The sequence below is a fragment of the Siniperca chuatsi genome, linkage group LG6 (genome assembly GCF_020085105.1).
Source record: "Siniperca chuatsi isolate FFG_IHB_CAS linkage group LG6, ASM2008510v1, whole genome shotgun sequence".
In the NCBI taxonomy this organism is placed as follows: domain Eukaryota; kingdom Metazoa; phylum Chordata; class Actinopteri; order Centrarchiformes; family Sinipercidae; genus Siniperca; species Siniperca chuatsi.
Window position 1 is genome coordinate 26,733,707 of NC_058047.1, and position 15,541 is coordinate 26,749,247.

The 15,541-nt window shown below is 41.2% G+C and overlaps 1 protein-coding gene across 1 annotated transcript; it reads right to left on the reverse strand.

Moving 5' to 3' along the window:
- Positions 1 to 349: 349 nt before the first annotated feature.
- Positions 350 to 4,066, reverse strand: barhl2 (BarH-like homeobox 2). The gene is made up of 3 exons (XM_044199928.1): positions 3,213 to 4,066; positions 2,180 to 2,405; positions 350 to 998 (listed from the first exon to the last, which is right to left on the reverse strand). The coding sequence occupies exons 1-3, from the start codon at positions 3,760 to 3,762 to the stop codon at positions 686 to 688; spliced, it is 1,089 nt and encodes a 362-aa protein (XP_044055863.1). The 5' UTR covers positions 3,763 to 4,066; the 3' UTR covers positions 350 to 685.
- Positions 4,067 to 15,541: the final 11,475 nt, after the last annotated feature.

Below are 15,541 nucleotides of genomic sequence, written 5' to 3' on the forward strand. Positions count from 1 at the left end.
GCAAATCCTTTACGGTGATCCATTTATGTCATACAAAAAGGGTGAACTGGGATCATGTGGGTTAGATAGCACTATAATTATGGTAGGTAAAAATGTCAATATACACAAGAAATTATTGTAGACATTTCTCTTAATTAATAAGAGCCGCGGAATAGCTGGAAACTATTTATATTAGCTATAGAAAAATTGGATTTATGAGACTATCTAGAGAAACGGGCTAATGCAGTACCCGGTTTATAATCAGTAATGTGTAACTGATAAATGAATACCCTCTGCATTTTTTTCTTCATGTAAGTTTGCGTAAAAAAAAAAAAAATGAAATCTGAACTCAAGTTTCAATAGAAGCGGCTGCAGTTCGATTAGTATCATTACTTCTTTATTCATTCCGTTCGTCTCCATCTAATAAACTTTATAAGTTTATTTGCTAATGTAAGTGTATTTGTACAAAAGACAAACAAACAAACAATCAGACATGAGCAGTCCTTGTGGTCTGTCTCGGCCCGGACAGAAAGTCTTTAGGACTGGGCTTATTTGGGCCTATATTAAATACCTCCTTTACTTATGTAAAATGTCTTTAAATGGGTCTTTTTGGGGAAAGTCCTGCAATGTGGGTCCGATGGAGTTACTCACATCACATGTTCAACCAGGTTTCTGGTCATCGTCTTTTCTCGTCTCATTTCGTGTTTTATCGCGGATGCGGTGTGCCGGGAATGGGGTTAGACAGGGGGTTTAGTGCCGGTTGCCCCCCAGGCCCAAGGCCATGAATGAGCACCCTCGGGACAAGAGGTCTCTGGAGGCTTGGATGCGGCGTGGAAGGAGTCCGGTACATACTGCTGTACATGGCTGCGGCCGCCGCGGCTGCCGTCGTGCTGTCCACGGTGCCCAGCAGGCTCGGGTGGTAGAAATAGGGCGACGGGAACATTCTCTGTAAGGCCGAGTAGTTTCCTGCTTCAGCCAGGAGCTCTAATCCCACCGCCGTTTGCCTCTTCCACTTCGTCCTGGAAATCAGATCAAAATACAACAGATTAATTATTTAATCAGTTCGCTCTCTTGCTAATTCCCCAAACGCCCCCTTAATTGGTATGCAGAGGCCTAATTATTGCAGGCACCAATTTATGGTTAAGGTTTAATTAGGCAAAATATATATATATATATATAAATATCAAGACACTATTCTGAGGTCTCCTTGATGATGTGCTTTGGTCCAGACTTATCAAAGCCTACTTTTCCCCCCACCTGTATGTACAAGGGCAAGAACAGGCTTTATAATTAAGTATTGAGAGAAACCTTTATTTTGAAAGTTTCACAGGTAAAATGTTACAGGATTTTAAAAGAAGGTCTGCGGGTGAAAAAAAAGTGTTTTTTGTTTTTTTTTAACTCATGGACATTTTCAGCAGTTATACAGAGGAGCCAAATGTGCATTGACAACATGTATTGCAAGAAAAGGTATTTCGCGACAGATCTGTGCACGGATTAATTGTTAAATTGCAAGCAAAAAAGCCCAGTGAAGCTGTGAACCAAAAGGCACGCACTGACAAAAAAAAAAAAAAAAATCTCAACACAAATTGACATTCTCTGAAAATGTGTCAGTGTTTTCTGCAAAAATCCATCCCGACATGAGACAGGACTTATTATTTAGAGTTCGTCATCTTCAGGTGCGTCTGAGTGTGTTCAGTGAACACAACAAGGAGGTCTGGTCGCTTTTCACCAAACACAAACGCTGAAAATCATCGGGCCTTCCGTGACCGCGAGGACGCTGCACATAGAAGTTTTTGCATGCCTGTATTTCCTCTGTGTAGACAGGTACTGAATGTGCATGGATTAGAAATTCGAAGTAAAAGTAGCCAAACTGTAGGCCTGGCACACATGCGAATAAGACTGGCTGAAAAAAATAAAATAAAATACAGCAACTTAAAGAAAAATGAAGGGGAGGCCCTATAATAAATGTGATCAATGCACAGAAAGATCTCGGGTCCTCAGAGGTTTATTAGAGTGGGGATTCTTTAACAATGTAGCAACTCCCTTAATATAGAACTTTTTTTAATTTATTTTTTTTATTATGAAACATCCCAGTGTGGTTCCGGTTGGTTTCATAGACTGACTCGGACCCTTTTTTTTTTTTTTTTTTTTTTTACAGGACCCTGCTGTGTCTGCAGTTAATGATGATGTGGTTGCCTACCGTCTGTTTTGGTACCAGGTCTTGACTTGTGTGTCCGTCAGGTTGAGAGCCGCGGCCAGGTCCATGCGGTCCTGCACGCTGAGGTATTTTTGTCGCTCAAAGCTCCTCTCCAGCTGGTTGAGCTGGTGGTCGGTAAAGGCTGTCCGTGCTTTACGAGGCTTTTTCGTGCGCATCGGTGGACTGTCTCTGCTACTGGAGATTTCCCGGTCACCTTCTTCTTTAGTCCCTGAACACAGACCAAGGTAGAGGAGGAGGAGGAGGGGGGGTTAGACCAGTAGTTAAAACATAAATGATTAGGTCTGCTTGGAAATGGCTTCACTTACTGCACAAAATATGATTTATTCTTCCTTTCAATGCTGAGTCCATGAAACAACGACAACAACAACAACAACAGCAAAAAGAACCAGCAGAGTTGCTTAGTGTCCATGCCTCCAGTCAAACTTTCCCCAACTTGTATAAATACTTGCTCAAAGTGTCCTCAGACACACGTGTGGCACAAAAGCGAAGCAAGAGCAAACAGGCCTACAAGACGTGTGTGTGTGTGTGTGTGTGTGTGTGCATTTGTCACCTGAAGTTTTTTTGGGGGGTTATTTTCCTTCAGAAAACGAGAAATCAATATGTCAATCCATCTCTATTTGTAGCTGTTTTCCAGTGCACCGTGATCCCCCCTCTAGGAGGAACAATAATCTCTCTAATTGACCCACTAGGGAGGCCCCGCGCGCGGGGAAAAGCACCGGGCTTACATCTGTTTCCACATCTATTAGACTAATAAAGGAAGCTGAAGCTAAGACAAAGAATCGGACTAAAACATCATTATTATTGTTGTTATTATTATTATTATTATTAATTACATTATTTTTGCTTACTCCCTGGAATATATTTGTTTTTGTTTGTTAGCTTCATTTTTTTTTTTTTTTGTAATTCACCTCACCTGCATTTAACAGTTACTCTCATTGTTTTTTTTTCATTTTTAGTAAACGAAACAACTAAATGCTTTCTTTCCGCGATAAAACACCATTTGATGAGATCTTACCGTTGCATTTCATTTCACTTTGAATGTCGTCTCTTTTGTCCAACTTGCTTCTGTTTTCGTCTTGTTCCAACTTGGGCCTGAAGCCGTCCGGAGCCGTGGCACTTTCTGGTTTTGGCGTGTGATGGGGGGAGGATACACTGGTGCTGTAAGGTGCGCAGGCTGCCAGCGGTTTGCTGTCCCCTAAAATGTCTTTGATTAAAAACGAGGAGGTGGCAGTCCTCGGGGCGCAGCCGGCCCCGGCGAGCGGCTGCTGCTGAGGCGACAGCGGCAAACTCTGCGGCTGGTTGTGGTGATGGTGGTGATGCTGAAGGCTGTCCTGGACCAGATGCGGATCGGCGGCGTGCTCCATGGTGACCGAGATGGGGGATGAGGGGGCCGTTCCCACAGTGTCTATCTCCGAGCATGGCGACGGGGTTGCCTGGCTCCTGAAATCCGCTGTCCTGCTGTCGCCGAGCCTAAAATCTCCGTTCATTAGCGCGGGGTTACCAGAATTGGAAGCGCTGGATAAAATAGTGTCTATCCCAAAACTCGACCCGCTGGATCCTTCCATATTAAGAAAGCAGTGCCGAAGCCTTCATAACAACAGCGAGATGCTTCTCCTCCGACGCAAATCAGAAGAAAGTCAGCAAAATGAACTCAAAAAAAAAAAAAAAAAAAATAAAAAAAGACAAGAGCTGAGAAATAAACCCAAGAGAGAAACAAAATCCACGTTTACAAGCGGCTCAGCCAGCCTATGGTCCAAGATGTTACATTCAGTGGCAATGCGGAAAAGCAAAGTGTGGGTCTGCTAGTCCACGTCGCTTTTTGTGTTTGGATATTGAACTTTGTGTTAAAAGTTGAGGCGTATAGAGAGACATACATAGGGCTGACTCCTCGACACCAGGCTCCCCCTTTTTGCTGCTAATCGCTCCAGTGTTGCTCTACAATGACTTCCTATACTGACGTCACGGCCCACGGCGAGGGGGAATTAATATTTTCTCCTTTATAATAAACACTCGACGCCTTTTCTCTCTCTCCCCCCACCACTACCACCACCACCTTCCGCCCCCTCCCCATCTTCCTGCGCTGCCATTGGCTTACATCCTGACCGGCTCCGGCACCTCACCAATCAGGGAGTTGTTTCTTTATCCAGGCAGTTCAAGCCCAGCCATTGAATTGAGTTTAATTGTAGAATAGCTCTTTTAAAAAAGGAGGAAAAAAAAAACATGCATGTGCTTTAAGGCCATGCTGTAAAAAAAAAAAAAATTATATATGAAATATCCTTGCTGCGACAGAAAAGACTAAAGGAAGTGGGAAATCAAAAAAAAAAAAAAAAAGAAGAAGAAAAAATTTAATTATGAGCTCTCAATAATTTGATGAAGTCTAACTAAAAGACAAAAAATCCGCAGTGGCTGTGCAGCAGTTCCAGCTCTGTGGTAGGATCAATTAGAAATCTCTCCTCTCTTTTCCAGATATCATTTCAGTTTATTGACAGAGTCGTTCTCATCTTGTTAAACCTTTCAAAGCTGATAAGCTGTGAGTAACAGTTTAAAAAAAGGCTCAACTGTTGCCATTTTTGAACTTGGTCAAATTTCAGACGTGATTTTGAATTGAAAAATTACTTTTAAAAAAAACAAAAAACAAACTACTTGAGATGTGAAAATCAGGCCATGATCGCGTCCTGGCTGCGGTGTCACGGATGGCATCTATCTTTATGGATTTATTAAGAGAGCCGCAAGGTCGACATATTTAGGAATGAGGAGGAGTGGTGGTGACTGCCATGACAGCGCGTCTTGTTAATAACCGTGTCATCCTAATTAGTAAAGTAATTATGAGGTGCTAATGAGCGTTCGAAGGTAGGAGAAATTCAGCTCTTTCCTCCCGATGTGGATTTGAAGGCTGTGGAGGAAAATGTGCGTTCAGCTGACAAAGTGTGCAGAGAGGCTGCAGTTCTGTGTGTGCAGACTCTGAGGATGATGTCTGGTCATGGGAAATTCTCACAGAGAGGTGAATGTATGCTCGTGCTCCACTTCTTTTTTTTTTTTTTTTTTTTTTTTTTTTGGCGGACGTGAAATTTTCTTCCAGATGGATTTTTCTTTCTCCACAGCCAGGACGCCTTTTCCGGAATTTGACGATGAATCATCGAGCGGGTTCAGCTTATTATTTATGGGTTGTTGTTTTTTTTTTTTCTTCTTCTTCTTCTTCCCCAGCAGGTTGATAATGACGACGGTGCTGATGATGATTATTGATGTGAGACGGATGAAGATTTGATGCTGTTGTTGACGCTGTTCAGAAACCCGGATTCGTAGGTTCGTTTCTGATTTAATTGTTCCTTTATTAAATTGCAATTTTTCCAGGGACTTTATCAATTAAAAGCGATGTATTTATTTTACATTTATTTGGGGGATTTTTTTCTATTGGTCTTTGCATGCAACACATTGTCAAGAAATTAATTAGAAGCATTAGGGGGGAAAGCCTATTCACCATATTACATACAAACCCACATGTCTAGTTTTTAACTTCTTTTTCGTCGATTTGTACATTTCTACACAAGGCTGCAGCAGAAAATGAAAATGTTTTATTAGTCAGTCAGTTGCTTTTAATTACCAACAAGCTGTAAAGCAGCAGACTTTAATTAACAGCGTTAATACTTTGATTATTCACATATTCTAAAACGTGTTTTTTCCCCACAGAGCGCTGTCTCTGGGACAATTCATTAAGAAATGCTGTTCATCTTCATTTCAGGATTTAATTTGAAAAATAAATAAATCGAAGAGTCCGTTTTCTATCAGGCCTGACAGATAGAATTAAATGAGTGTATTTTAGTTCAATATTCGTACATGTTGCAGTGAGGTGCCCAGCAGAAAAGTAAGGTTTTCTCTCGCCTGTCTAACCGCGTTCGTCTGTGCAGGAGACTCCTCTCTCAGTGGATCTGCTCAGGTTTGAGCACAAGGCGGCGACAGAGCGAGGTCAGAGTCTGCTGAAGTTCACGAGCGAGCCGGGGCCTCGGCTGCCCTTCAATGGCTTCACAGTCCAGTTTGGGAACTTGATATTAAATGAATAAGATCATTATCAAGCCGCGGAGCTCAGTCTGAAACACAGTGACAGTCACAGGGACGAGATTATAACAACAACAACAACAACAACAACGAGGCACACGTGTAAAAAAAATCCATTATCATCCACAGTGGAAACCAATTAGAATACCCTGTCCACGTGCAGCCTGCAATCAGGCCTTTTCGAGACCTTCCTCCCTATAAATGTGTCAGTCAATGTGTGGGGAGGCACACGGGCCGTTCATCAGCTGGGGACAGGAACAATCAATCGCTTTATTAGACTGAATGCCACCAGTAAGGGTATCGTCTTAGTGGCCTCAGCTGATGGTCGATGATGGGACAGTGTGACGGTGGCTGGCACCATATTGATTCTCTTTGCGTGTAAAGCTGTCACTTCACCGCTGGCGACCTTTAGGTTGCACACAGCTGCAGCGTTTACAAAGAGACACCCCGCATTTAGGCTGTCAGTCACTGGGAGGAAACCACGCCGGACCGGCCGGAGACGCACGGGGCGCGCTGGAGGAGTTTTTGTACAAGTTTGAAAAAAGGACATTGCAAAGGTCAAAATAAATGGAAGGCTGTTTCTGAGATGAACGTGAGCTCTCTGTAAATCACATAGTTGCTTGTCCCCTGCCTTGATGATCTAGAGGTCTCTTTTTTTTTTTTTTTTTTTTTTTTTTTTTTTTTTTTTTTTTTTTTTTTTTTTTTTTTTTTTAAATCACACTAGGACCAACGTCATGAACAGCAGCATCCAATCAGGAGAGATGAGAGGATGTTAGGGGAGATTGGTTATGACGAAAATATGCAATCAGGAGAATTATTTGGTTTTTGGCAAGAGTTTTCTAATGATTAAAAATACATTTTAAATACTATCTATACTATACTGTACTATATGTTTTTCATTAAACTTTAAAAAACAATTTGATACAATTGCTTTATAAAATTTCGGGGGCCAGTAAAAAGGTCATGTCACTTTTAAGCCGGAAACACCAACAGTGACTGGAAGTGTAACTTATAAAGTCAATCTTAATCTTTCCTGCTTTTAAATCTTAATTAAAAAAAAATCAAGTTGCATTTAAAATGAACAAAATTGAGTTTGTAATCTATTAGGGTTACTAAAGAAAATAATCCCACTCACATGATATTACTTCATTACTCATGTTATTTGAGTAATTAAAACGTTTTGATTGCTCCAACTGAAACTTAAAAATGTACATTTTGTGGAATTATGGTCATGTATGACCAAACATACAGTATTTTGATCAAAAACAATCACAGTTTTGTTTTGTTTTGGAGACAGTGGTGAATCTGGAGCAATAAAGTTGTTTGTTGTTGTTTGCTTTTTTTGGAAACTTGCAAATGCTTGTGGGGATATTTGAAATTAGAATCAGCTGAGCCTAATCTGGACTGACTAATCGCACTTATGGCGCATGAAAATGGCCAGAGCAGCGGCATGTGCACGGTGTGGTCTGATGTCTGGCTGGCCATCCCCGTCAAAGTGCTGTTGTCCTTGACAGATGGTCAGAGAATTACACTGATTAAAAACTGCGAAAGGACGAGCTGTGTAACGGTATGTACCAAGTCAGAAGATCATAGTGACTAATCAACCAGATGTCTCTTCTGTTTGGTGGTCAGTGTTTAGGAGATATGCATTTGTTAAAAAGCGAAATAAACTAGACGCTTTATTTGTCCATGTGCCAGAGTCTGGGGCGACTGGGTGTCAAACCTCTGCAGGGCACTTTATAAAATGTACACCCTGCTGGATTATTCACAATCCTTTAAAATCCTACAACCATGTTGGTGCAAATCAGTCTGTTGCAATGAAGACTTACTTCTAGTGTGAAAAAAAAAAAAAAAAAAAGTGAAAATGAACCTCTGTGAAATGTCTTCCCAGACTTCAAGACCATTTTACCACCTGGGCACACGGAGGTCTCATGTGTTTTTGAAGTATCTGGCTCCAGCAAATATCACACACTTAATCTTTTTTTTTGTGTGTGTGTGTGTGTGTGTGTGTTTGTGTCATTCCCGCGAGGTCACGCCGGTAAGCCAAGAGAGAATGCATGGTTTAGAGGAAAACTGGTGGAATCAGGAAAGGTAACTGGGTGGTTGCAGTACTTCCCAAACATTCTCCAACGGTGGTGTTGAGATTTGACACAGAAGTTCAGAGAGAATTAAAACATCTTCATTGCCATCAACACTGACAATAACCAAAAATCCTGCTGATGGTATGTTGCGTGAGGATGTTGTGAAGCACTGAAATATGTCCTGAAATAAAATTAAGTGAAAGCATCTTTGCACTTTTTTTTTTTTTTTTTTTTGACAACACTTGTTGATACAATGTTTTGTATCTTTTAGATGTTTGGTTCAGGAAAAAAAAAAGAGGTAACATTTTAGGCATTTCTATTTCCTCTGAATAACCCAGTGAAGTGATTTAGCTGCTTGCACTTATTATGTGACATTTCCCCAGCTGTAGAACAGCTCCAGAAGCATTTATTTGTCCAAATAAGTCACAGGTCAAATTGAAAATCACAGCAGTGACTTTTTTAAAAATCTACTTGCAATGTCAGAGAACGTATACATTCCATGCACTTTTCATTTCTAGTGTAATTGCCTATACAGTGTTGTTATATGTTAGGTTTGGAAGTGAACAACTTGAATTTGACTTGCAGACCACTATGTGAGTGATGTTGGTGCAACTGAGGCAACAGTTTGCTCAACTCAGACCTCAGACCAAGTTGAATGAAGGGTAAATGCATCAGGGGGAACAATGACTAAATGTTTTATCAACTGGCAAATAATCAAACGTTTTAATTCCTGAAGTTTTGGCTCAGTCTAAATGCAGTAATTGAAAAGATAGACACAGTGGACATGATTGTCTGGGTGTGTTGTCAAATATAACAAGAAAAACCTTTAACACAATGTTAAAGTTATATTACTGTCCGCCTCAAGAAGAGATATCACATTAAATATGTTTACACAGCAGCTTCCTTTCGAAAGTTCGACTGTGATTTTAATTCAATTCAATTTTATTTATATAGCGCCAATTCATAACAGAAGTTATCTCATTGCACTTTTCCTACAGAGCAGGAACAAACCGTACTCTTTATAATTGATTTCATTCATCAAGAAAGTTTTGGTAACACTTTAACCCCCCATTTAGCATGAATAAGTAGTATAGAAACACTTCATAAATGGTTTATAACACACTATAATGTAGTTGTAATCAGATACTAGGACATTTAAAGTGTTTATTCATGTGTTTGTCAACAGTTATAACTTTGACTATAAGCATCTGTGACCGCTGTAAAAACAGTTAATGAGCTGTTATCATATTTAATGATATATACACATGTTCTAAAGCCTCCATACACAGGGATAAATCATATGGGCAGGTTTCAAACTGTTGAGCTGGAAAGCACATTGTTGACCACGGAAATAGTAGTTTGACAAAAAAGTTCTTTACTCAAGGTCCACTTACCTTGATTTGTCGCAGGGCTTTCGGCCACATCTAATGGAGTTTTGCTCAGTTGTCATGGAGAGGGAAGAAGTATTCATAAATACAAAATCATAAAAATGAATACTTAAGTAATAAATACAATAAATAAAAATAATTACTGTGATAGTATACTTAGTAGATATAATGAATAAATACTTAATTCATAATCATATATATGAATGAAGACTACAGACATATTTTATGATTACAGCTGTGTAATATTATATTGTCTTTGATCATCTGTTCACCAGTTGATGCTTCATAGAAGTTATAACTGTTGACAATTACATTAATAACCCTTAAAAAATGAACTTATTTTTGCTTAAAACTCCATTATAGTGTTTTATAAACTAATTGTTAAGTGTTTATAACTATAAAGCTTATAAATGCTAAATGAGGGAGGGACGCGGTTACAATAAAGTGTTACAAGTTTTCATTTGTTTCTGTATTCATTATAAATGACTGGACTATTGATTTAACTTGACCTGGATATTCTATTTTGCATCCTACTGTAATTTACATTTCCAAATCCCATTTATTTGTCAAAGAAGTAAATAACAAACTGAGCACATGACTGTCTGCCACAGTAAACTCATGAGTTAATGCCACATCGGTCTTTTGTAGATGTTCGAGTATATAAGCTTGTTAAAGCATGAGTGCGTTCAGTTGCACCAGCAGTGTGGTGGATGCTGTGATAGATCACACCAATCACTGCTCTTTTATATCAATGGTCAGATTACAAAAGCAGGACAACATACTTCTCTGGCAAATGGTTAACATTTTTCATTTCCATGTGATGGAAAAAGGCTAAGATGATGTGATGATGGGAATCAAATTTCAATGCTAAATTACATCCCAGGAGCTTTGGAATTAAAGGTTGCGGCGTGAGAGCGAACTGACATTTAGGATGGACATATTGTATGCTATTCCAACCTCTAAACGTCATTTCCACACATGCAGTAATGAAACATTTGACATTCAAGTTCAATTTGAAGTGCAGGTTAGTATTATTCTATGCCATACAATTCAAAATATGATATTAATCAAGGGTTAGCACACTGGGCATTAACATTTCGGGTCTGCTGTTAGAAAAAAATATCCTAAAAATCTGCATTATGTGTAAGTGCATTTTTTTTTTATGCTGGAGCGTCAAACAAAGCTATTTGCTGCCATGACAAATATCCAAGGAAAGCAATGTCACTGCAAAGGATTCTGTTTTTCCTCCTCCTGTCTGAGGTACATGATCAGAAATATTCAGGGAGTGGAGAACACATTGATTTGAGTGTGTTCCAAACGCAGACTGGCCCTGACAAGGTTGTTATAACAGTCGGAGGGGTCTATACAATCACTTAATTACCAAAGCTGTCAGTCAAAGAGGGTCGCTGCTGGCTCCATCCATAGCTGCGAGCGGCGTTCCACTAGCAGCCTCCCTGAGTGATTGATCCATGCTGATGGCATCGCAAAAATAATTACAACTTCTCTCCTGATGTGTGATTCCATACCACATTCACGCTTCACAAAGGTAATCGGGGGGATCAGGAGGGGTCAGTGCCATTTCCTATTACCTGAAGTCCAAGCAAAAGGGTAAAACAATGCAAACAGAGCGAGGCGAGGAGAAAAGACGGAGGAGGGGAGGGGGCGAGGAGGGTTGGCCGATGGACATTACGAATAGCCGAGGAAGCTTGTGTGCACTTTGTCAAAGTGTGCTGTGTGAATTTTTTTTTTTCTTTCCTCCCCAGAGCCAGCAGCAGCACATACTGTAACAGATTGATGGTGTCCAACATGGCGTAATGAAAATTCAAAACAATCACTGGGTCATTAAGTTGATTGGCATCACAATTGTCAAGCTGTTGGAGGCTAAATGGGGCGGGGGTGTAGCTCATTCACGAGAGTCTGCTTTCAACTGATGGCAACATTTGGTGTCTGAAATCGGCTCCAAACCTCAAATCAACAGTCAGGTTTGGTTTAAAATTGTATAGTTGTACAGGCATTCCCACCCCATAGCATATGTTCTGGGAAGAAAAAAATGCTGTATTCATAAGCCCCATAATCAAAAGCCCCTGAAAGCCTTTACTAAAACATGAAATTCTGCACTCTTGAAGCATTTTCTTCTTTTCTCCTGGAAAATTGATCAGATTTAAAAGAATATATAGTGTCAAATGCATTCAAGTCTCAATGCAACTTTTATTTTCTTTCATTCTGAGTGTATAAACAGAAAATTGGCTGCATATTAAGACACAAATCCCACTCAACCTTCAACTAAAACTTTATTGTCCCTCATAATTATGTCCACTATCAATATTTCTGTTCTGCTTATGACAAAGTATGGGAATTATTTGCTTTAACACCCCTTTTGTAATATGTCAATCTACCTTTTTCCTCACAGATATTTAGAATGGGTTGAGTATCAGTGGTTCCATGGCAACTGACAACGGGAGCCCAAATCACAAGTGGAATCTGCCATACGGTTTCAGATGCACTTTGTGGAGGCATTTATATTCACGGTGAAAGCATTAACCATCATTAACCGTCTCCCTGGTCTTGACACAGAACTTCAGCATAAGGAGGACTGGCAGAGACATGGGGCATTTGTGCCACGCATAACCCGTCCTTCAATTCCTGACAGCACGCTCAGTCCCTTAACTGCAGAAAAATCATGCAGAAAACACAAACAACACAATGTGAATTGTGAATCAAGCAAGTAAACAATGTACATATGGTATCTGCATCTGAAGGGGCCACCCCATTCTCCTCGTGTTACTGTGAGCAGGCAAAGTGGAGGCATGATGTCACTAATGAACCCTGCAAAATACGATGGTGAATAATGAAACACAACATTGCATTTTGCAACAGAAAGAATAAAAGGTGAAATCATCAGCAAGCAAGGGAGGAAAGCGTGAAAGAAAGCAAGCAATGATTAAATGATCAAAAGCTGGCAGAGCGAGTCTCTGTGTCACTGCAAGGCACACTCATCTACCCACAAGTGAAAGTTAGGTTTCAAGCACAGTGTAATTATAGCTGGGGATGTCAGTTTGACATTAATGCAGCCAGCAGAAATTCCCTAATTGGCCTCAGAGGAGAAAGTGAACCAGAAAATATATTAACATTTTAAAAAAGCATATTTTGCCTAATCCTTTCACTTTCCAACAATATTTGAAGACCAAAATGCCCCAGGCATGAGAATTTAAATGAGCAATTTTGTTTTTGAAGGAAACGGCCAATGAGACAGAAAATAGACTAAAGGGAAATCATTAGTGTATGAGAGATCCTGACAGGCTCGCCTTGCTGACTGGCTGGCCTGTCACTAGGAGTCTGTGTTCTTCAGCTCCACGCTATGAGCTAAGCTGATAACATGAAAAGACCCATAAACGTGCAGCCAGAAGTCAAAGCCTATTATCTAGAAATTCAAATGCGGGGGTAAGGATGAGAAGAAAAAAAAAAACTGGGAGGGGGGAGGCCTAGCTCTCTCTTGTCTCCTGTAGGGGAAAACTGGCCAGATCGAGAGATCTTGTAATAGGCCCTGTTATCCGACACAAACGTGTGGCAGCGGCACTGCCAGAAAATATTGCAACAAATCATAACATCACTCAAAAGGGGGAAGATAAAAGCAGAAAGAACATGGATGGCAACAAACTGCTTAAAGTTAGGAAGAGATGCAATGTCACATGTGCCCAGGCTGATGTGATATGACCGTGTCAGAGAAACACAGCTAAGTGCAGTCAGGAGACGTTAGCCCAGTCCCCCGGTGATGAAGCAGCTGAGGCAAGCATCGCCCCTGGCGTGGGACTGCAGGGCAAACTGCTCAGGCTGGAGAGCCTTGCCCTTTTGAAACAAAACAGAGAGGAATGGCCAGGGGAAGCTAGTCGGCCTCAGCAAAAGGGGCCAGGTTTATTTCCTCCAGCAATAAAGAGAAAAAAGAATGATTGAGAAGACAGAGGAAAGTGAGAACAACAACAGATCTCAGAGCTTGCGTCTCTTTTTTGTGCGACAACAAAGGGCATATGATATTCCAGCCTCCTTTACAGCTGGCTGGTCAGAGGTTTCTTCTGGCACCTCAGTATGCTCCGCTTTATTCTGCTCACAATCAAGGACGGCTTGCCACGGTATAGGGATTTGATTTTTTTTCTATTAGGCTGTTACCCTGAACACAGCAATTTAATCAGGCCCTTTGATAAACATTTGACACAAAGCAGTGGGCTTCTGTCTCTGCTGCCTACAGCCCAGGGCAAGAGATTGAGACTGACGAATTTTCATCCACAATTTTCTCTATTTTAACTCCACCTGTCAAATAGTATGCCAGTCAGTGTGACACAAAGATGGGGGAATTCAAAGCCTCTCTCATCTTAAAGGAACACAGACATGCAGAGGGCTGCAAGTTTAGTGGGGATTACAACGGCACACAGACAATGAACAAATGCAGATCAGGTGCCAAGAATTCCCTTTTTCTGCATGTATTATAAATGAATCCAAACAGTGACATAATGTTAATCACCAATCAACAGCCAGCTCATACTGTATTCACGAGAAGCACACATGAAGATGGAAGCACAATCATCTCCTTGAGCAAAATGTCAAAAACATCCCAAACCCCTCCCTGCCGGAGATACCTACTCTGGTATCAGCCCGAATCCTCCCAGTTTTCAACACTCATTTGCAACGAAAATCTAACTAGAGGAAACTACAAACTACAAACCATTTGACCCTGAAGCACAGAGTATGGAGCGGCCCTCTCTCACCCAATGGAAGCAGGCTCAGGTCACCAGGGTCAACACCTTCTTTACTGAGCCTACAGCAGGATGGAAGCCTCAGACTCGTGTAAACATCCGGGGACTTAACATGGCCTGAGAGCTTTGTAAACCCGCAGCAGCGCTCCCCAGAGACTGTGGAGCAAACGTGCACTACAATAACGCTACACAAGCAGCAAATCTAAATGCAAAATGTGATTATCTATTCATTAACTCCCATAATTGAGGTGAACAGCGCTAGTTACTAGACTGTCATAGAGACAGCTCTTATTTGCCCCTCTGGTACCAGCCTGCACTGTAACACAGAGAAGCAAAACACAGCACATACAGCATTCCAGAGGCATCAATGCTGAGAATAAATGATATGACCTCTGGCTACAGCATGGCCTTCAAATCTAAATCCCTACCTGACCAGCAAGAATCATCCTCCTTTATTCATTCTTCCTGCATACCAAATACATTCTGCACTGAATCACATCTCCATGAATCTTTTGATTCCTTTCAATCAGTTTCAAGGACTGTAAACAATGGGGCAGCGAATATGATAGGGAAGGAAATCTACCTCAGCTCAATTAAGGAGCTGCCCTGCAGCCTCCTGTGGCCCTGAGAGATAGGAGCTATAATTAGAAGAGGGCAGTTAACTTGCAGACATTATTGATGATCCGCTCCTGACACCTCCCTCATGTTAGCATTAGCATTTTCCCTGAGCTGGGGCTCATGTCAAGAGAGGCTGGTCTCTCAGAGTCCATGTCGGCGGGGGGGCTATATATGAGCTACACAGCGAGGCCATTTTATGGTTGCAGAAAGGGAGAGAGGGAGAGAGAGAGACATCCAGACTCTCCTTTAGGCCCCTCTTGGTGCTCGTCCACCTGATGGGAACACGGAGACTTGGCTGTTCTCCCCCTCATCAATACAGCAGGGCTCTTTGTCAGTAATTTGCAATAAGTGTCCGCGCCACATCTTAAGGGACCTGGAAATCATTACTGGCTGAGGCCCTACTCTGCTACTAATTGGATGCGTTGGGCCTTATCAACTGAGGATTTTCCGAGACCT

Coding starts and splice junctions, on each gene's coding strand:
- barhl2 (XM_044199928.1), bottom strand. CDS start 3,762: ATGGAAGGATCCAGCGGGTCGAGTTTTGGGATAGACACTATTTTATCC. Junction 2,406..3,212: donor AAGTGAAATGAAATGCAACG/GTAAGATCTCAT, acceptor GTCTGTGTTCAG/GGACTAAAGAAGAAGGTGAC. Junction 999..2,179: donor ACCTGGTACCAAAACAGACG/GTAGGCAACCAC, acceptor TCTGATTTCCAG/GACGAAGTGGAAGAGGCAAA.